Consider the following 22,401-nt stretch of genomic DNA (forward strand, 5'->3'; position numbering starts at 1 on the left):
TGGGTGTGCCTAGGTCGTAGCCATTGTAACTCTTGTGTTAGGGTAGGCTATTAACTCTGGCCAGACACCAGCTTTTCAATCTATGGCTTCTGCCGATAGAGGAGAGAGGGTTTGAAAAGGAAAGTATCTTAGTATCTAATGAGCTGCAAACTGTGTATTTAGTAGAGTAACCCAAGATAGCTTTGTAATGAATGTGTGAAATGCTGTGATTTTCTTTTGTTGTTGTTGACGTATTTGTTCAAATTCCTTTTGCGAATGCGCATGTGTTTTGAAACTGAACCTGTCTCTCTTGCCTACATTTCAGTCAGAACTAAGACATGGTCCGTTTTACTATATGAAGCAGCCACTCACCACAGACCCTGTTGATGTTGTACCGCAGGATGGACGGAATGATTTCTACTGCTGGGTTTGTCACCGGGAAGGCCAAGTCCTTTGCTGTGAGCTCTGTCCCCGGGTTTATCACGCTAAGTGTCTGAGACTGACATCGGAACCAGAGGGGGACTGGTTTTGTCCTGAATGTGAGGTTAGTTCCTGACGAACGAATGCATTCTCTGCCTCATTTCCTGTCCTTTTTCTTTCTTCCTTTGATTTTAAAAGTTTCAAATCATCCAGATATGGAAAAAAAAAAAAAAAAGAAATTTCTTGCATTCCCCTTGTTCTATCCTGGTCACCCCCCTTTGGGGACCAGCTTTGGCAGGGGCCTCAGCACTGCGGCTTTTTGGAAAAACAATTGCACTGAGTATTGGTTTTGATTCTTCCTGGGTCTTTGGATCACTCTGGGATCTGGAACCTTCTCCGAATTCTCCTGTAATGAACATTTCAGAAGTTAAGTCCTAAACCGTTAACCGTTCCCATGTCTTGAAAAGATCGCATGCGGGGGTCTCCTCATCTTGGATGGCGTCTCCTGCTGCCTCATTGAATCATCGGTGGTAGCCGAGCCCAGAAGACCACTTTTGGTTGCATGCTGCGTGTGGCCGTCATCTGATGCTCTCAGGCACGCCACAGCTGTTTCTGCAGTGCCCATTGGGTGCTAGGGATTCGGCAGGGAGCAAAAAGGGGCACGCGTTACAAGCTTCTCAGGAGAAGAGGACGAAAACCCAACGAAAGGAATCAAAGAGGAGGAATGGGGAGTAGGGAGGGTGGAGGGCGTTTTCCGTTTCAAGTGAAGAGGCCCGGGAAGGTCTCCCTAAGATTTGAGAACGGCGCGCAGGGCGGGAAGAGTGAGCTGCCTTCAGGCAGAGGGTGCTGTGGGCACAGAACCAGAGTAGAAGCCTCGTGAGGAACACGCATCCGGGTCGGAAAGCCGAAATGCTTTTCGTTAACACCGTTATTACTGTTCTCCTCAAATCTGAGGTGGCTTCTTTTCTTGGCGACTTGCAGTTACGACGCTTTTTCAAAATGCTGCATGTGATGTCATCGGCAGACTCATTTCATGCAGAGTGTCACTTCGGTTCGAAGGTATATTAGAGCTTGGTCTCAAACAACGAGATCTTTAGGGAGGAGAAAAGGCAAGCTTTATCAATAGTGGTGATACTGCTTTTGAGTTGGCAAAAGAGAAAAATAAATACTTGAAAAGAAATCAGACATCAGATCGATATGATGATGACGTTTTAATGGTGTTCTGTGGCTAAGATTGTGAAAGATGGCGGCAGGCTCCCGTTGGGTCCCTCAAGACGGGGTGACGTGTCGGACGTGCTTTGCTCAGCGATGCCCTCTTGTTTTGGGGCTCCACCTGGTTCTGTTACATTCAGGGTGGGCAGCGGAGCCTTCATCCGTGTCCTTGTGTCTTGACCCACCCTTCCCGATGGTTTAATAATTTTCCAGAAACGAGAGTGGCTTTTGCTGCAGATAGATCTTGATGAATGTGGACTGGAACATGTGGGATTTATTTTCCTGCGTAGAAAGAGCCCAGAGGCAGGGCCAGGCCAGGGTTTGTTCATAGCCAGACTCTTTCTGTTTTTCATTGTTGAGGCGATATGTCCCCCATGGCCATAGGATGGCTGCTGGGGTTTTTTTTTTTAATCACTTGTGTCTAGACAAAAATCCCTCTAAGGGGAGGAGTGTTTTCTCTTTTCAACCCTTTTTAAAAATCAAGCAGAAGGACTTTGCCCTTCAGCCTCCAGCTGACTTGCCCTTGGCCTCACTCATTGGTCAGGATCAGATCTGTCCTCATGCAAAAAAATCTTGGAAATGCCTCTCTGGCACTTGGAATCTATATTGTGGGAACCAGGCACTGCCAGCCAGGAGAGAGGGATTGGGGATGGAGGACAGGTGAATTTGTTCGCCATGGATAGTTACCTGGAAACACACAGCAATTCAAACAAACCAGTGTTCTGTGTCTAAGATTTCGGGCCACACATTTCTTCCAGGGGTGCATTGGCAGTGCAGTCAACTGGGAAGACTGGCTGTTTCAGGCTCTGGGAGCCAAGCAGTTAGATGCATGCGTCACATACCGTTTTCAGCTTCTGAGCAACTCTTCTGTTGCCCTTTTCCTCGACAACCAACCAGACACATCTGAAAGTTCCTTTTGGAGGATCCAGAGATATAAAGGATGAAAACGAAATCAAGATTAATTGGAGAAAACTTTTCTCAGCTCTCCCTACACAGATGGTTAAAGAGTGTTTCCTGACATCATCAGAATTTGCTATTTTCGTTGTTGTTGCTACATAAGGAGTCTGACTCCGGGATATGCTACCAGATTTACATAGCAGAGTCTGGTTTCAGACATTTCTCTGGGCCTCTTCTTTGATGGGAATTTCCCTTTCAAGATGACATTTATTTCCCATGGAGACAGACAACGAGACTGTGCGCCTTGCGTAGTTTGCCTAGAATGTCCTGAGTGGGTTCACATCCGTGGTGACAGAGAATGAAGCCATATTTATATTTAGTTCACTGCCACCCCTTGGATTGTTTCTACAGAGAACACTGTTTTTTTCCATCAGTGATGTCATTGAGTGTAATGCCTCATCAGTTTCCTGAAAGGTAGCCCAGAACCCTAAGGGGATCAAATTAAGTGGCTGATTTCATTGTGTACAGAGATACCCTGGAACCGTCAGTGGTCTTTCCTTTTCACATCCCCTTCTTGAGAACCCACAACCGTAATCGTGAGTTTTCAGGTCCTTGCCTACCTGCATCTTTCTCTGATTAGGTCATCTTCATGAGTGCAAAACCCTTCCCAGATAAGGTCATCAGTGGATTGATGTGCCTCTTAATTTTTATCAACCGATTCAGTGTATGATCGAGTAGATTGGGGTCCTTCTCAAGTGAAACAACCAGTCTTGTTTGGATGGAAAGGATTTTTTTTCTTTTTATGTGTGCCTATCGGAACACATAAAAGGGAGGAAAGGGAACTATGTATGGGGATAGTAACTTTTTTCTAACCGGACGTTTGTGTGATTTTGACTTGTAGAAGATTACAGTAGCAGAATGCATCGAGACTCAGAGTAAAGCCATGACAATGCTCACCATTGAACAGCTCTCCTACCTGCTCAAATTTGCCATTCAGAAAATGAAACAGCCAGGGGTAAGAAGAAAGTTCCTCTTGATACAAGCATAAGTGGGAAATAGTGACTTTTGTTATTTTCTGTTAACATTCTGAGTGGTCTCTGCTTTCCAGACACCTGTGCGAACTCTGGGCCTTCTTAGGTGCCCGGTTCAAATACCTGTAAATTAAATACGAGGTATGACGACGTTCGGTTAATTCTCTCTGGTGAGCACTCTGTGTCCCCAGGGAGTGTAATCGGGAAATGGCATACAGTAGAAAGTTGGTGGGGATTTAAAATTCTGATTGGTTGTGAAGTGAAGCCTCATACTCATACCCCATCAGGTAAGGAGCGTTTGTGTTTCTTCCCTTAGGAATTAGTAAAATTCCATTTCAATGACAGCATGCAGTACAGCCGGTTTATTTAGAGTCAAGGTCTGATGATGGAACCTCCAAGTAAAATGCAACCTGTCAAGAGGTGGAGAATTTGGTTAAATTCCTTCAGTTTTGAAACGGGATTTGATGTACAACCCGTGCCCCTTAAAGAAAATCCAGATGGGAAAGCAGGGGTGCCACATTTAGCCGGCACGCACTGTTTACCAATGCTTCCCTTCCCCAGAGGCCTGGTCACATCATACACACCCACGGTGGTGTTACTTTTTTTTTTTTTTTTAATTTTTTTTAATGTTTATTTTTGAGACAGTGCGAGAGACGAGTGCAAGCAGTGGAAGGGCAGACAGAGGGAGACACAGAATCCGAAGCGGGCTCCAGGCTCCGAGCTGTCAGCCCAGAGCCCGACACGGGGCCCCAACTCACGAACCCTGAGATCATGACCTGAGTTGAAGCTGGACGCTTAACTGACTGAGCCACTCAGGCGCCCCTGGTGTTACTTTTCATGTGACCTTTTTCAGGAGGATGGTGGTAAAATGCCTCGTTCTTAAAAATACGTTGTGCCCATATCATCACCATGTTAGGACATTCTGCGTACAGACGAATCTAGAGAAACTTGAGGGCAGGGTTTTCCTTTTCTGGTTTGCACAAAGGCACCATACGGGCTAGTCGTGACCCTTTGTTAAACTCTCCAGAGTCTGCTTTCTAAGTCAAGTGAATATACAGCCAGGTTGAAACTCAGGGTATTGAGTGTAGCCCCTGTGGCCTCATTTCTTAAAAACAACAACAAACCTCCAAGCTTTTGTTTTGAGATTAGATTCTGAAATTCGATACCATGACAGGAATTCAGAGCGTGCCAATTGGGTGTTGCTAAATTGGGTATCTGTTTGTCTCTTTAACAAAAATCTCTGTCAATGGAAGCAAAAGCCTGGATGGCCTCAGTTTGGAAAGAAAAACAGTTCTTTTTTTTTTTTTTTTTTTTAACTGTAGAGTCGTTTTTATGTTGAGTGACAAGGAATTACTTCCTGCTTTTTCATAGGCTAAATGATATCTGCTGAGGACTGTTTACAAAAAGAATAGATTCACGTGGACTTCTCAACACTGTAGAATTATAAGCCAAAAAGAAAAATCGAAGAAGGCGTTAATTTCTCACATAAATTGTTTGATGTAAAATCAATCAGGGCAGAAAGTTGCTGATGATATTGAAGCATCTTTTTAACTTGGAATGGCCAGACACTTTCCTTCTGGGCAAAAGAGGGCTCCCATGACAGCAAATGGTAGCCCTTTCAGATGCCTTGCTTGAGTATCACTTTGTGTTTCATTAAATCTTTTAGATATTGACAGATTGATTTTTAAGAGCTTAAGATTTTATTTTTATTTTTTTAAAAATATTTTTATTATTGAGAGGGAGAGAGACAGAGAGTGAGCAGGAGAGGGGCATAGAGAGAGGGAAACACAGGATTCAAAGCAGGCTCCAGGCTCTGAGCTGTCACAGAGCCCGACGAGGGGTTTGACCTTGTGAACTGTGAGATCATGACCTGAGCCGAAGTTGGAAGTTTAACCGACTGAGCCCCCCAGGTGCCCTGGATTTTAATTTTAAATATATATATTTTACTTAGAGAGAGAGAGAGAGAGAGAGAGCGCACGCACATGCATACATGCGTTCATGACCGGGGGAGAGGCAGAGAATCCCAAGCAGGCTCTGCACTGTCAGCACAGAGCCCGATGGAGGGTTTGAATTCATGAACCAGTGAGATCGTGACTTGAGCCAAAATTAAGAATTGATGCTCAACTGACTGAGCCATCCAGATGCCCCAAGATTTTACTTTTAAGTAATTTCTACACCCAGCGTGGGGCTCGAACTTATAACCCCGTAGATCAAGAGTCACATACTCCACTGACCAAGCCAGGCAGGCATTTCAAATCTTTTGGATTTTTTTTTATTAAAAAAAAAAATTTTTTTTTTAAAACGTTTATTTATTTTTGAGAGACGAGAGAGACAGAGCAGGAGGAGGGGGAGGGGCGGAGAGAGAGGGCGACACAGAATCTGAAACAGGCTCCAGGCTCTGAGCTGTCAGCACAGAGCCCAACACGGGGCTCGAACTCACAGACCGTGAGATCATGACCTGAGCCGAAGTCAGTTGCATAACCAATGGAGTCACCCAGGCGCCCCTCTTTTAGATTTTTAAATATTGGTAACACCACCCATCAACAAACCGGGCCTTGCATTTTGAGCTGATTCACTTAGGGCTTAAGAGAACATGGATCAATGTGAAAAATGTTGACATGGTCCCTGTGTTGTGGGTAATTTGGCTTCTTAACAGGGGAGCAAAATCTCAATGTCTGAATTTTCCCCCCGAGTGTAAAATATCTGTTGGCCCTTTAGCGGGACTTTATTTACTGTGTCATCCCTAGGTGTGACTAGATTTCACTGACAGTCCGTTTTGCAGGATTTTTGCAGGACATTGTTAAGCCTTATTCACCATTCATGTTCAAAGTAGCTGATTGTGTGTTCTCTTGTTGATCTTAATAGAAGAGGACAGGACCTGTTAATTTGGGTGTATGTTGAAAACAAAACAAACAACAAAACCAGAACAGCTCCCATGATGATTGATGACCATTCAGAACTAGAACTTGAACCAGCTTGGTACTCCCTAAGGTCATTCCTGTATGGAAACGCTTAGAACTGTATCGTCTGAAAAGTTGTCTCCATTTGAAAAGTACTTTGTTGCTATTAATACTCTGTCTTCCTGAGTAATGATGGGTTTGTGTGTGTGTGTGTGTGTGTGTGTGTGTGTGCACCTCTTTTCTTTCTTTTATAGACGGATGCATTCCAGAAGCCTGTTCCATTGGAACAGCATCCCGACTACGCGGAATACATCTTCCATCCTATGGATCTTTGTACATTGGAAAAGGTTGGCCTTCATCAAAGAACCTCACCGTTGTAGCCCCGAATTATCGAGATGCCTAACGACCCTTCCTCACTTCCTGTGCCCCATCTCAAGTTAGATGGTTTCTCTACCTTTCCCCTGCGCCATTTTTATTTGGATGGAAGAACCATTGATCCCATAACTTCTGTAACATTCTTCCAAGGATTGCAGTGGAGTGCCGGATTCTACTGATCAGCTCCAAATGTTACTTCTGCTGGTGATTGCAGCTTTATACCTGAAAAAGTCACACTTCTACGAATTAGTGATTTGCTTGATTTGAGGCCTTCTTACTCCTCTCTCTCTCAGAGGTGCTAATGAGGGCAGAAGGAAGGAGAAAAGAGAAAATGAAGGGTTTGGAAAACCTTCAGATTGCTGATAAAGACGTGACTCCCTAGCACTTATTCTACTGATACGGATATGTCTTTAAGGCCTGAAGATGTTTTTTAAGAGTTCAGGCTAGAGTTCCATGCCGAAAATTGTCCTTGGAACAGTTTAGATTATGCACATCACTCTGGTGCTGATTTTCAAATTTTTGGCCCCAAAGTACGGAGAAAGAAAAGCATGGATCCGGAGAAAACATTGTATTGTTTTTATTGCTGACCACTAAATGCTGAGTCAAACCTGTTTTGGAAAGTTGCACACACCCTTACGGTATTTAGAACAAGAAGGCATTAAAAAAAGACAGGGTTGGAATCCCAGCTCCATAAATTCGTAGCTTTGGAGCTTTGAATCAGTTCCTTAATATCACCATACCTTAGTATCCCTGTATGTAAAATTGGGATGATATCAAATGTGTCATTAAGTTCTCCCATCACAAGGCTCACGTGAGACTATTACAATTAACCATAGACATATAAATATATATAAAATATCCTGGTTTATTGGAAAGGGCTGCTGGATAAATGACAGTTGCTTATATAAGAGGCCAAAATTCAAGTTACTGTGATGAATTCAGTGACTTCCTTTTTATAGGATTATAGATCTCAAATATGATAGCATCTTGGGAAATGGGTAAAAGCATTCATTAATTTGGCAAATGACTGCGAAGGAAATAATGCGCGGGGGAGAGGAGAAAGGAAAAAAAATGATGTGGGGACACAGGTGTTAATTGGCTGCAGCTTGTATAGACCCGTGGGTTATTAGACTCCTTGGCTTTTTCTCCCCAGAATGCTAAAAAGAAAATGTATGGCTGTACAGAAGCTTTCCTGGCCGACGCAAAGTGGATTTTGCACAACTGCATCATTTATAATGGAGGTGAGTGGCTTAGATGGCTCCTACAGAAGAGCGTGTCATGCCCGTTCTCCCACCTTTCCTGAAAAGTCTTGCTTTTTTTTTCTCATGTGCCAGGGCCAGTAACTGAGAACATTTGTGTACAGATTGCTAATATTTATCAGTAGGGGATAGTGGGGTCTCTGCATTTTAAGATAATGAGTTGATAATCCATTTCCCCTGTACCAGCAAATCCACCTTCCTCCGTGTTTTCTGTCCTCATAGATTAGTTTTACATAGTCTAGAATTTTATATAAATGGAGTCCTAGTGCATTCTTCTGTGTCTGGATAATTTCATGCAGTATAGCTTTTTTTTGGGGGGGGGGTGGCTAATGCATGTTTGTCTCCGTGGTTTTGTTCCTTTTTATTGCTGTGAGTGGTTTTTCGTGGTATCCACCTACAATTTATTGATCCATTCCCTTTGTCGATACTGAAGGATATTGGAGTTGTTTTCCGCTTTGGGCTGTTAGGAATAAAACCGCCGGGAACATTCTTGTACAAGTCTTTGTGTGGATACACATTTTCATTTCTCATGGGTAAATATCTAGGTGTGGTAGGGCTGCTCCGTAGGTTTATATTTCAGTTTACGAGGCATTTTGGCAAACTTTCTGCAAAGCGGTTGTATCCTTTTACACTCTTTTAGCCACGTGTGGGAGAGTCTTAGTTGTTCCCCATTTCCAGCACTTGGTATTGTCTGTCTTTTTAAGTTTAGCCATTCTTGAAGGTATGAGCGGTTATGGTGGTGGTCATTTGCCTTTCCCTTATGACTAACGGTATCGTGTACCTTTTCATGTGTTTATTAGTCATCTGTATGTCTTTTTTGGTAAAATATGTATTCAGATCTTTGGCCAATTTCAAAAACTGGGTGGTCTGGGTTTTTATTATTGCATTTTAGGAGGTCTTTGTATTCTGGATAAAGTTGTGTCAGTTGCGTTTTTGTGGATTGAATCTTCTGGACAGAATGGAAGAGAATTTCCATTAAAATCTCCTCTCGTGGCACCCTTCATGTTGCCCTACCTTCTCCCACAGTCCTCTCTGTCTACCCTCTGGCCACGTAGAGCTCTCCGTGTCCTGCTGCATTCTGTTCCTCTTGTTCTCTGCTAGAACAGTGCCTTGATGACTTTCTCATGTCCTTCAGTGTCAGCCTGTCAGTTCTCTGAGGTGCCTTCCCTTGTGACCCAGAAGGTGCTGTTGTTAGGAGATCTCAGAGGACCTGTGCTTCCCCATGGTAGCGTTTATCACACTTCCTGGATGGTGCTATTTTTATTCGTTTGAGTTCCTCACCAGGATGTGAGATCTCTCTCTCTCTCTCTTTTTTTTTAAGGATGTAAGATCTTTAAGAGCAGAAGCCCTGCCTTCTTCCTGTATAGTCCTCGTGTAGATGGTTAGCTCATGTGTAAGGGAAGATGTATGAGTGGGTGGATGGCTGTTAAAAGCACGTGTTTTACATTATTAGCTCAGGAGCAGGGCCAGACGTGTGGGGAGGGGAGAAAGAGGCAAAGGGGCACTGGGTTGAAAATCTGTGTAAAGATTATTAACTCAAATATATAGAAAGGCTGGGTAAGATTGTATAAACAAGTGGATGAGATTAGGTGGCAGAAAAATGGTACAAGCCAGGTTGGCCATTGGCCAGGCAGAGAGCAGAGACTAGAGAATGGGAACTCCTTTCTGGTCTGAGGGGGTCACCACTGGACAGAGTTATCAGATCTTGTGAGTTTTTAAAGCAAGCCAGAAATCGAGGAGTGTGTGTGTGTAACATCTTCTTGTCAACAAGTTTATGTTTTCTGAAAACACCATCATGTTTGAAGAAAGCACAGTTTGTTTGTTTGTTTTTTGCCATCCTGTCTTCTGGTTTAGCAAAGGTGAGGGATTTAGAGTTAGATCTGGGGCAGATTTTCAACTCATTAGCCAAGTAGTCCCGTGTAAACGACGACTCCTGAGCCTTGACATACTTATTAATGAAATGGGAACATTCATACCTGCTTCCTGATAAGGCTTCTTGAGTTAATAAGAAAATGTATTTTGAGGCACGAGACGTAGCAGAGCTACTCACTTAATTATTTTCTCTCCTCTGTTGCCCTTCATGGGCTGGAGTCTGGAACAATGGGTGAATAAGGCTCCTTTCCACTAATTGGAGCCTTTTGAATAAAAAAGCATCTTCCAAATGTTCATCTGTGAACTGTAGGAATCCCACACAAATTGCTCAGTTTCAGAGGTAACATTGAGGCACCAAAGACTGGTCAGTGTTTCTGGGAAAAGTCACGTAAGTTAAACTGATATTAGGAGCCAGAATCCTGTGTTTTAGCCTTTAAAAGCTTAATCCTGGGGGAAAGCAAGTTGAAAGGTTGTTAGGGGAAGTGTACTCCCAAAGCCGCGTGTTACAAACGTGTTTCCATTTGAATTAATCATTATTTTCTTATTCCCTTAGGAAATCACAAATTGACCCAGATAGCGAAAGTAGTCATCAAAATCTGTGAGCATGAGGTATGTGTTTCTCACTGTCCTGTTTTAAATGCACCCAGAGTGAGGGGCTGGCGTGGCTGATTTCCATTTGCAGAATCTCTTAGTGGGTAATGGTAGCTATTTTGGAATTTGTTGAGGCATAGACGGTGCCCCCGTAAAAGTGACAAAGAGGGGATCACCCCCGCCCCATATGCCGGAAGGAAATCAACGCTATCTTAGCCGTGATCTTCAAGAGGTGCAAATGACCTTTTATTATTCAGGCTTGCGTCATGGTCAGGAACGAGGCATCTTGAGTTTTCTTGGTTGCATAGATGGGGCTCTTAATTTCTTCACCCCATAGTCCGAGGCGTTGGGCCAGGCCCCTTTTAGTCTTCTTGTGGAAGATGTTTGGGTTTTAATGGTATTTGGGGGAAAGGTTTTGACTGTTTCTCAGGGAGTGGCCTGCAGAGTCCTAGAAGTCCGTTCCTCTTAGAAATAGCCATGGTTTTGATGGTGCGGAAGAAGTGAACCTCCTGGGCCTACCCTGAGGCCCCAGTGGTTGTGGGATAGTCAGGGAGCAGAAATGGGACCAGGAGGGCTTTATTAGACCCCAGCGTAAGAGTTGAGAAATCGAGCCATAGCGGATTTCAGCCTCTTGTGCACTTCACTCATTCATTCATTTGTAAGGGAAACATTTGGATACCTTAGGATACTGCCATTTTTGCATATCTTTATTAAATTTTTAAATGTTTATTTAATTTTGAGAGATAGAGACAAAGCACGAGTTGGGGAAGGGCAGAGAGAGAAAGAAAGGGAGACACAGAATCTGAGGCAGGCTCCAGGCTCTAGGCTCTGAGCTGTCGGCACAGAGCCTGATGTGGGGCTTGAACCCACAGGCTGTGAGATCATGACCCAAGCCGAAGTTGTACACTTAACCAACTGAGCCACCCAGGTGCCCCTTACTTATTAAAATTTTTTAAAATGTATTTTTGGGAGAGAGAGAGAGAGAGAGAGAGAGAGCACGCAAGCATGAGTGGGGGAGGGGCAGAGAAAGAGGGAGACACAGAATTTGTTCCAGGCTCTGAGCTGTGAACACAGAGCCCGATGTGGGGCTTGAACTAATGGACAGTGAAGTTATAACCTGAGTTGAAGTTGGAGGCTTGACCAGCTGAACCACCCAGGCACCATTCTACATATATATATTTTTATTATTTAAAAAAAAAAAAATTTTTTTTTTTAATGTTGATTTATTTTTGAGGGAGAGAGAGAGAGAGAGAGACAGAGCACACGTGGGGTGGGGCAGAGAGAGAAGGAGACAGAATCCAAAGCAAGCTCCAGGCTCTGAGCTGTCAGCACAGAGCCTGATGTGGGGCTCAAACTCACGAATTGCGGGATCATGACCTGAGCTGAAGTCGGATGCTTAACCAACTGAACCACCCAGGTGCCCTACATATTTTTTTTAATTAGAAAAAAATTTATTTATTATGAGGGAGAGAGTGATTGTTCACGGAAGGGGCAGAGAGAGAGGGAGGTAGAGAATCCCAAGCGGGCTCCATACCATCATGGTGCGGAACCAGATGTGCGGCTTGAACTCACGAACCACCAGGTCATGATCTGAGCCGAAATCAAGAGTCGGTTGTCTAACCGGCTGAGCCACCCAGGCGCCCCTTTTTCTAAATGTTTTTATAGAGAGAGTTTTATAATCAATATTTTCACTTACGAGTGTTTTCCCGGATAGTTAAATACACAGGAAGAACAGAATTTTTCATGGCTTTTATGATGATTTTCTTAGTATAATTGTTAGGAAGGCATCTACGAGGTCTGAGACTATACACATAGCAAAGGCTTTATGTTGGTATTTCCTGATTGATTTCTAGAAAAGTTGTAGCAACATGTATAACAACCTGGGTAGTTTTTCTGTGTCTTTTCCAGTTTTGGAAGTTATAATTCAAAAAATACGTGTATCTATGTTTTCCCTCCAAATGGCATCTCACTGTGATTTTGGTCTGCATGGTTGTTGTTTTTTTTTTCTTACACGTGTATTTATTTTTGATAGAGACAGAGCACAAGTGGGGGAGGGGCAGTGAGAGAGAGACACAGAATCCGAAGCGGGCTCCAGGCTCCAAGCTGTCAGCACAGAGCCCAACGTGGGGCTTGAACTCACAAACCGTGAGATCATGACCTGAACTGAAGTCGGACACTTAACCGACTGAGCCACCCAGGCGCCCCCCCCCCCCCGCTTTTTAAAAAGATTTTATTTATTTATTTTTCAACGTTTATTTATTTTTTTTTGGGACAGAGAGAGACAGAGCATGAACGGGGGAGGGGCAGAGAGAGAGGGAGACACAGAATCGGAAACAGGCTCCAGGCTCTGAGCCATCAGCCCAGAGCCCGACGCGGGGCTCGAACTCCCGGACCGCGAGATCGTGACCTGGCTGAAGTCGGACGCTTAACCGACTGCGCCCCAGGTTTTATTTATTTTTGAGAGAGACAGAGTGTGAATAGAGGAGGGGCAGAAAGAGTGGGAGACACAGAATCTGAAGCAGGCTCTGAGCTCTAACCTGTCAACACAGAGCCTGACACAGGGCTCGAACCCACAAACTGCGAGATCATGACCTGAGCCTAAGTCAGACAGTTTACTGATTGAGCCACCCAGGTGCCCTTGGTTTGCACGTTTCTGATGACAAGTGATGATATACTGTTTCTGATATGTTCATTGTTGGTTTAGAGTTCTGTATGAGTGAGTTGTCCAGCTGCTTTCCCCTTGGGGATTCCTTTGTTTTCCTGGATTTGGGAGCTAAAGCCTACGTGTTTAATCAGTGGGTTACCCCCAGGTGGAATTTACTGGACGCAGGTACTCTGTGTGTGGCATTTCTTTTTTTTTTTTTAAAGATTTTTTTTTTTCAACGTCTATCTATTTTTGGGACAGAGAGAGACAGAGCATGAACGGGGGAGGGGCAGAGAGAGAGGGAGACACAGAATCGGAAGCAGGCTCCAGGCTCTGAGCCATCAGCCCAGAGCCCGACGCGGGGCTCGAACTCACGGACCGCGAGATCGTGACCTGGCTGAAGTCGGGCGCTTAACCGACTGCGCCACCCAGGCGCCCCTATGTGTGGCATTTCTAAATCTATCTGTTGGCGATACATTGCAGCTTTGTGGGCTTCAATGCCAGGGCTGCCCTGGACCTTATGTTACCACTTTGTTCTTGCCAGTACCTTCAGAATAGCCCATAAGTAGAGTGAGTAGGAACAGGAAATAAATGCCACCACTTTCTTACTTATTTATTCTTTTGCTCCTTAATTCAGTCATTTATCCATTGACCTTTGAGTTAGTCAATTATATTTATAAAATTATTATTTAGTAGTATATTGAGCACCTGCTGAGTATCTGACACCTTACATGATACAGAGATAAAGAAAAAAACAAGTCTTTTGATGATGGTAAGAGAATAGGAACAAACAGGGCAATGACAGGTGAAACACGTCAGCTCTGGAGCTGCCTGGGTTCAAATCCTGGTCCTGCCCCTTTGCTGCAGAGAACCTTGGGCAGGTTTCTTGACTTTCTGGGATTTCATTTTTTCCATCTGTAAAATGGGGGAAAGAGCAGGCCTGCCTCTGGACGATGTAAAGAATGAATGAATTAGTACCTGTAGAACACTTTGATGATCCCAGCGTAGATCTCTGATGAATGTTAACCAATGTATTGATCACTGTGTCACCTAACACGTTTTACGTTTATCTCCTATAATTGTTATCTATTTGGTAGGTATTGCTCACATGCCCATTCTGTAGATGAGAAAACGAAGGCACAGACAAGATAAGCAACTGTTCCTAAGGTTATAGAGCTAGTAAATGGTGGAGGCTGAATTGAGATCCAAGAAAGGGGCTTGTGGGTTCTAAGTCGTACTTAGGTCCCCTAGAGGAATGTATTTTTTTCAAAGAGAAGGACGGTCGGTAAATTACATAATTTTTAGATTGTGGTCCATTTAGACAAAATACCACCTGCCCTGGATGATGTGACTAGAGCTGGGTGGGAATTGAGCACAGCGAGCAAAAGCCGGGGTAGCTGGAGGTGTTGGGGGAGCTCAGACAAGTCGGCCTAGGCCTGGTCGCACTCGGTGTTGAAGGAGCTAATCTGGAGTTTAGATTTATTTCCTTGTTAGTTTCTCAGCCTTGTACTACTGGCATTTACTCTGGAGAATTCTTTGTTCCGGGGACCGTCCTGTACCTCCTAGATTCCATTTGCAACAGCCAACCGTCAGATGTACAAGGTGTGGATGATGAGCAAGATGGGTCTGGCCGCTGTGTCTTGGGGGCTGGACCGCAGTGGCAACAAGAGTGGGAAGCTGGTCCAGATGTGGTCCAGAGAGGGGTGGTGGTGGCGGCTTGGGCTGGGTGGGATCTCGGGGGTTGGTGAGAGGTGATTGGATTCTTCTCCGAGGTGTTCCCCACTGAGGGACTTGGTGTAGCTAATCTTAACTGCTAATATCCTCACGCATTCCTTGAGTGTCTCCAGATGTGAGGCCCCTTGCGTGACACATCCTAACATATTTTTGTTTTACAGATGAATGAAATTGAAGTATGTCCAGAGTGTTACCTAGCTGCTTGCCAGAAACGAGATAACTGGTTCTGTGAGCCTTGTGTGAGTTGTATTTCCTTTCCTTACTTCATTTTCAGAACTCATGCCTTAGAGGACTACCCAAGGCCCCCTTTTCTGGGTGGCTTATTTGATGAAACTTTGGGAGAAGATTTTAAATAACTTTTTTTTTTTTTTTTTTTTTAACCAATAAAGTAATGGCAGAGTGAAAGTAATCCAGGTGGAATAAACATCTGGGGCTGAAAATCCATGTGCCAGAGGGAGCACTGTAATTTCCTGGGTTTATTAACCGCGGGCAGACTGCAGGCTAGAGAGCAAAATGGGGCTCATTAGGGAGAAGGCAGTGAGGTAGTGAGAGTCATAAAGAAGTGTGTTCTTTGACGAACCTGTTTTGGGAGAATTGGAAGTACGTCTCTGGATCGGGTCTATGGTGTTTCCCAAGTGGGTGGTTTGGGGTGGGGAGATGGGAAGAGATAAATCACCCGGTTTTCTTCATCCATCTGTATTTTCCAAACCAGTGTTCTGCAGAGAGAACCGGGTGGGCTGGTGGGTGAGTGGAGGTAGGGCTGGAGTTTACTGGGGGGCGAGATTGGGCAAGTAACGTGGAAAAGTGAACCACAGGTTACGTCTCTTCCTGCCTTTGGAGATGAAGCCCCTGAAGAGTTGCAGCCCTCGAGAGAGAACAAAGGCGGCTCATACTGCCCTTATTAAATGCTGGATACAATGCCCATTTAATCCTCCAGCTTAACAGAGGGTGTAGGCGTCGCTGTCTCCATGTCGCAGGGAGAGGTGGACACTCTTGCTCACGGCCACCTACGTTAAGGGCGGTGTGTTCAAGCCAGTGTTCCAGCCTCATCTCGTCTGTGGTTCGTTCTTCCCTGTTTTCTCCGTTCACCCCCAGAACCAGCTTCGCCCGGGCCTCCCGGCCTCAGGCCCTCCCAGGGAAGCCCATTTGGGAGACCCTGCGTGGAACTGCTCCTGTTCAGCTGGTGGCCTAGCTGTCTCTGCACATACAGCAAGCTTTGTATATGGCGCGTCTTGCTGCCCAATGCATACAAACTCTGGATTTTGTTTTTCTTTTCCCAGAGCAATCCACATCCTTTGGTCTGGGCAAAACTGAAGGGGTTTCCGTTCTGGCCTGCAAAAGCTCTGAGGGATAAAGATGGACAGGTTGATGCTCGTTTCTTTGGACAACACGACAGGTGGGAGTCAAAACTGGCTGCAGATGTACAGCTTTAACTGAACCTTCGATAGCTGTGACGCAAGCAGGGGGCGGAGGTATTATCGTGGCGTTTATTGTCGCGACACCAACCAGTGATCTTGTAGTTAAAAACACTGCCCTGTGCTGCGTTCCGGCTGATAATGTGTGTGGGCTTCGTTTTTTTCAGGTATGTGAAGAGAACAATCATGCTTTCGTAGTTGCGTTGATGAAGCTGGCACCAGAATAGGTTCCGTGGCTATTTTAAGTGGTGCTGTTCTTTTTAAATTTTGTGGAGTAAATTGAACCACCGCACAAATTGCTTTTCAAAATAATGCTTTCAGGGATCAGAAGTATTTCCACAGATTGCCAGTAAATGAATCTCTTATCATTGTGCTGGGTGGTTCTCTCTCCTGTTGCCTTTTTCTCTTAAGCCAAATAGGAAATTATAAGAGGTGGCTGTTTTAACAGGTGGTAGCCCTCCCCCCACCCAGCGTTTTCTGCCCTCCCCTCTCCCTCGCTCGCAGGGAAGTGAATTGTTCTAGCTCTTAGCAGTTTCCTATCCTATGGGCTTGAGAACAGCAGGTGGACCCAGATGAGCAGCAGTTAATATCCTAGTTCTCTTTTAGCAAGTTATGTGAGGATTAAATGAGGCAAAACCCTTTCCAAGCGGCTACCAAGCAGTTTGAAAAAGTGTTTGAGTGTGTTGGGGGAGAGGACTTAAAATTCTGGGGGCGCCTGGGTGGCTCAGTCGTTCAAGCGTCTGACTCTTGATTTCAGCTCAGGTCATGATCTCATAGTTCGTGAGTTCGAGTCTTGCATTGGCTCTGTGCGGCCAGTATGGAGCCTGCTTGTGATCTCTGTCTCCCTCTCTCTTTTTTTTTTTTTTTTTTTTAATTTTTTTTTGGTAACGTTTATTTATTTTTGAGACAGAGAGAGACAGAGCAAGAACGGGGGAGGGTCAGAGAGAGGGAGACACAGAATCCGAAACAGGCTCCAGGCTCTGAGCTGTCAGCACAGAGCCTGACGCGGGGCTCGAACTCACGGACCGCGAGATCATGACCTGAGCCGAAGTCGGCCACTTAACTGACTGAGCCACCCAGGTGCCCCATCTGTCTCCCTCTCTTTGCCCCTCCCCAGCTCGCGGTCTCTCTCAAAATAAATAAATAAACTTAAAAATTATACACACCGATAGAATATACAGAAAGTACAGTTTATAATTTCAAACACCCGAGTCAGAGCTGTTACTCTGTTCACTTTGCTTGTTGCCTTGCAAATAAAGACAGAAGAGTGATTGGTAATCTGTGAAATCATTTACTAGGAATCCTTTGTCTGGAGGCAAAGTGGAAATTAGCTGGGATGGTCCTGGGTTTGATAGGAAGTCTTTTGCTCTATTTGATTTTGGACACTTTGCTGGAAATCTTTTGGTGCTGCCGTGGGTCAGGCCACGTGCTGGATGCTGGGGATATGGGAGTGAGCAGGACATCGTCCCTGCCCACCTGAAGGCTGGCATCCTAGTGGGAAAGACACCCAAGTAAATACCCAAGTAAACACACAGGCAAGGTGATCTCAGGGCGGGGGCTTGGAGAAGATCTGGGTGGAGGGACAGAGCCAGCCTGCTGTTTCTTGGGGAGAGCTGGGACACAGTGTGGTTTGGACAGGAGAGGGGAGGAGAGGATGGTAAGTGATGGTGGGGAAGGGGGCAGGGTCTGGATCACACGGGCTGTGGTCAGATTCTGCCTTTGCTTTGAAGGGCAAGAAGAATTCGTGTCAGGCTGTACATCCCTGTAGCATGGCAAGAGTTAACCATCTTGATGCTTCGGGATTATTCTCGTTCTGTCATATAACCCAGTGTGGATATACTGGGGATATAGGTGGGTGGGGGAGATCCGTGCCTGCCGCCATGTACCAGATACATCCCAGACTCTTAAGAGTCTTGGATTCTGTTCTTAGCTGAGCCCACTCTGCATGGACATCTTACTCCTGCCTGTCAGTTCTGGACGGTCTTGGGGGGTATGAGCTCTGCCAGCCCTATTCCAGAGGCCATTTCCCCAGAACTGGACGGTGTAGGTTGGTTCTGGGTGGGAGCTGTCGTGGAAGCTGGGCCCCTGCATTGGTGAAAAAAGCCAGCAGCCCATGTCTGATGCCCATGACGTTTGTCTAACCCCCTGTGTCTTTTGTTCCCTCAGAGGGAATGTGCCGAGCTGTTGGCTCGTTTTGGGTGAGGGGAGCCCCTTACGGGGAGCGATCAAGGGCACTCCATGGGGATGGGTTAGGGGGTGCAGGAATGAAGTCACGAGAGCTTGGGGGAAACCTGAAAGGAGGAGCGTCCCTTCCTCCCAGGAGATGTTCTTAAAGCAGAACTGGCCACACCCAGCAGTCCAGCGCGGAGGCTAAAGAGAATGGATAGGCTCTTTCTCCGGGAGCAGCTTTGGGGCTGTGGAGCAAAACAGCAGCCTGGTCCTGTGCAAGCAAAGTAGGTCAGGAGAACAGAGTAAGAAATGTCACAGCCCGTCACGTGTTCATCGTTAAGTTAATAAATACTGGAGCAGGTCCCGGGAGGCTTTTGTACAGATCAAGGCATGTTCGGAATAGTCTCCTAGCGTGCTTTTTGTCCCTTAAGAATGTTTGCCTTCTTGGGATTTGATTTCACAGACACACACACACACACACACACACACACACTCTCTCTCACACTCATGATACTGTACAAAAACCCAGGAGATATCTTCTTAAACGCACAAGAGCGAGCTGGCAGGAATTGAGTGCCTTCTATGCACCAGGCACTGTTTCAAGTTCTTTTTGCAGCTGCGGATTTATTCCCATTTGACTGAGAAGAAACCTTGAGGCCCCAAGTAGGGTGTTGCTCAGCCCTGTGACTCTGTGGCCTCTCAGGACATTGACCCCAGAGGCTTTCTTTTGTTAAGCAGATCAACTTTCCCTTCAACTGTGTCCTGGGCCTGCTTTAAGGAAAAGAAACCAGGTCCTGAAATCACTGGCAGGTACCTTCATTGAAGGTGCTTGAGACCCTGGCAGGAGACAGTTAAGGCCCTGACCCCAGATAGAAGGCGGGGGGGGGGGGGTGATAGTGGCCCTGGTGCTGCGGGGACTGGTCTAGGTGCATTTCATTTGCTCCCCTTGACCCCGTCCCGGGAAGGGCTCAGCCTCCATTTTATCGATGACAGAGCGGAGGCCAGCTCAGGGAAAGGGAAGTCATTTGTCCAGGAGCGGCGGGGGGACCCCGGCTGTTCCTCAGAGCTGTCCTGTTCCAGACTCCTGCTTCCCCAGTTGTAACGGCCACGGACCCTCACCCAGAGGGCAGCTGTCTCCTGCCCTGCCTCGTTCTTGCGGTTCCTCAGGTCTCTGCAGGATGACAGCAGCTAGTTGGGGTGATGAGAAGCTGGTAATTTACAGCACGCTGAGAGAGCAGTTAGATATTTTTGGGGTGTTTGGTTTTAGTTTGTGTCACGACCTAGTTATCACCATGAGTTGCAAACCTCCATCCTCTGCCCTGAATTTCACCCCACGCACACGCTTTTATTTCTCCGGGCCGTTTTCTCTTCAAAATAGGAACGAGATTCCAGCTGTTAAAACGTGGGTAGAATGTAATCTAAGTAGTCTATATTTTTTGCTTCTCTTTCAAATGCTGGAAGACTCGGCAGTGTGGGGGTCAGATTCCTGCACGGGCACTTGTGACGCTCCCATGTAGACGGTGCTTGCGTTGGACTGGCTGTGGCATTTCTACCTCCCCACAGCCCACTTTGCTCCCATCACTTTGTGTCTGGCTTGACTTTATGGTCTTTGAAATCCAAAAGGCCTCCTTGGGAATGTTCATTCCCGCCGGATTCCCAGCTATACATTCGGGATGGAGGCTGGGGAATCGAATGTCACATGGTCCGCCTCCTGTCCAAACCCCGGAGCAGTGGTCGGCTATACTGCCCTCTCCTGCCTGCGTCCGCTCGGTCACGAATCCCAGAAAAGCAGCTCATGGCCTCGTGAGGTCTCTGCAGAGCATGCTGGGATGTGGGCGGTTGGAGGCAGGCAGGCAGAACCAGCCGAGAATGGGGGGTGGAGGCTGTCCTTTGGTTAGTTTCCACATGAATTCTCTCACATCGAAGCCATGCACCTCCTTTCAGGTTTACGGTTTTCCGGTGTTTCCTTCTAGTGCCTCGTAGAACCCCAGTTTCACGAGAGATACGAAAACTGTGTGAACGCAGAGGAGTGGGCTTTGGGACCAGTTCTTTTTTTGGAGGTGCAGTCCTGGCAGCAGTGATGGTTCCTTACTCTCTACTCACCCAGAGCCAAGAGGGGATTTATTATTCTTCTAATGGATTAAAATGACTAAGTCTATGAGCTTTTTAATGTTTTAGTGAAGATCGCTGCTCACATTCTGTCACAAGAACATGTCTGTTAAGTGTTAACGGCTAATCATGTGTTAACCATTCAAACCAAGTCATTTAAAACATTTTTGGGGGGGGGGCACCTGGGTGGCTCAGTTGGTTCAGCGTCTGACTCTTCATTTCAGCTTAGGTCATGATCTCACGGTTCATACGTTGGAGCTCTGCATTGGGCTCCGTGCTGACATTGTGGGGCCTGCTTGGGATTCTGCCTCTGCCTCTCTCTTTGCCTCTCCCTCCTCTGCTTGTGCTCTTTCTTTCTGTCTCAAAAGAGAGAAATTAAAAAAAAAAAAAATTATGTTTAGAGAGAACAAGTGAATGAGCGGGGGAGGGGCAAAGGGAGAGGGAGAGAGAGAATCATAAGCAGGCTCCACAGTCAGCATGGACCTCAACACAGGGCTCGGTCCCATGACCTTGGGATCATGACCTGAGTTGAAATCAAGAGTCAGATGCTCAACCGACTGAGCCACCCAGGAGCCCCCAAACCAAGTCTTATGTATGTACGTATGTTTGAAAGGGAGAGACAGAGACAGACAGACACACACACACAGAGCATGAGCACGGCAGGGGCAGAGAGAGAAAGAGGGAGACACACAACAAAGCAGGGCCCAAACCCACAAAATACGAGATCATGACCTGAGCCCAAGTCGGACACTCAACTGACTCAGCCCCCCAAGTGCCCCCAAGTCATTTTGAAAGAATGGAGTATGTAGTTAAGAAGCTCGACAGACATACCAGGCTAATTTGGTTTGCGTTAAGGAAAAAAATTCTGGAAACACCCTAAACGTCCATCGACAGATGAACAGATAAAGAAATCGCGGTAGATAGATCTCACGGGATAGTATTCGGCCTTAAAAAAGATGGGACAACATAGCTGAACCTGGAGGACACGACGCTAAGGGAGGGCAGCCAGACACAGTAAGACAAAATGACGGCGTGAATTCCGCTTAGAGGAGGTATTTAATAAAATAGTCAAATTTATAGAATCAGAGTGTAGAATGGGGATAGACTCATCGGGCATAAAATTATCGTTACGATGAATAAAGCCGTGCCTACGTTAACAATAGGGCGTGTGGTTCTCTTAAACTTACCGCAAGAAAACCAATTTTTAAAAAACCTCCAAAAAAAAAAAATAAATAAATAAAAGGATCTCTGAAAGGACCAAAGTTGACTTCAACTCTCTCTTCTGCACTTCCTAGGGCCTGGGTTCCAATAAATAATTGCTACCTCATGTCCAAAGAAATTCCTTTTTCTGTGAAAAAGACGAAAAGCATCTTCAACAGTGCAATGCAGGAGATGGAGGTGTACGTGGAGAACATCCGCAGGAAGTTCGGGGTTTTTAACTACTCTCCCTTCAGGACACCGTACACGCCCAACAGCCAGTACCAAATGCTGCTCGATCCCAGCAATCCCAGCGCGGGTGCTGCCAAGATAGACAAGCAGGAGAAGGTGAAGCTCAACTTCGACATGACGGCGTCCCCCAAGATCTTGATGAGCAAGCCCATGCTGAGCGGGGGCACGGGCCGTCGGATCTCCTTGTCCGATATACCACGCTCCCCCATGAGCACAAACTCTTCCGTGCACACGGGCTCCGACGTGGAGCAGGACGCCGAGAAGAAGGCCACGTCGAGCCACTTCAGCGCCAGTGAGGAGTCCATGGACTTCCTGGACAAGAGCACAGGTCAGCCGCGGAGGAAG

At 46.0% G+C, this 22,401-nt stretch overlaps 1 protein-coding gene across 11 annotated transcripts in view; it reads left to right on the top strand.

Annotated features, from left to right (window-relative positions):
* ZMYND8 (zinc finger MYND-type containing 8) overlaps positions 1-22,401 on the top strand; it is a 125,226-nt gene that overhangs the window by 46,757 nt on the left and 56,068 nt on the right. For 7 of the 11 annotated variants that reach the window (XM_047069819.1, XM_047069818.1, XM_047069823.1 and 4 more), the window contains 8 exons: positions 305-523; positions 3,410-3,523; positions 6,694-6,786; positions 7,968-8,055; positions 10,499-10,554; positions 15,076-15,153; positions 16,195-16,310; positions 21,903-22,384. In XM_047069819.1, the coding sequence (XP_046925775.1) occupies positions 305-523; positions 3,410-3,523; positions 6,694-6,786; positions 7,968-8,055; positions 10,499-10,554; positions 15,076-15,153; positions 16,195-16,310; positions 21,903-22,384 (1,246 nt within the window). Of the gene's footprint in view, positions 1-304; positions 536-3,409; positions 3,524-6,693; positions 6,787-7,967; positions 8,056-10,498; positions 10,555-15,075; positions 15,154-16,194; positions 16,311-21,902; positions 22,385-22,401 lie in introns of those variants that run through there. The other 4 variants (XM_047069820.1, XM_047069825.1, XM_047069824.1 and 1 more) reach the window with 2 other exon arrangements.

This window comes from Lynx rufus, unplaced genomic scaffold (genome assembly GCF_022079265.1).
Source record: "Lynx rufus isolate CCGP_SWC_20201006 ecotype Redwood Valley unplaced genomic scaffold, mLynRuf1.p SCAF_8, whole genome shotgun sequence".
Lineage (NCBI taxonomy): Eukaryota > Metazoa > Chordata > Mammalia > Carnivora > Felidae > Lynx > Lynx rufus.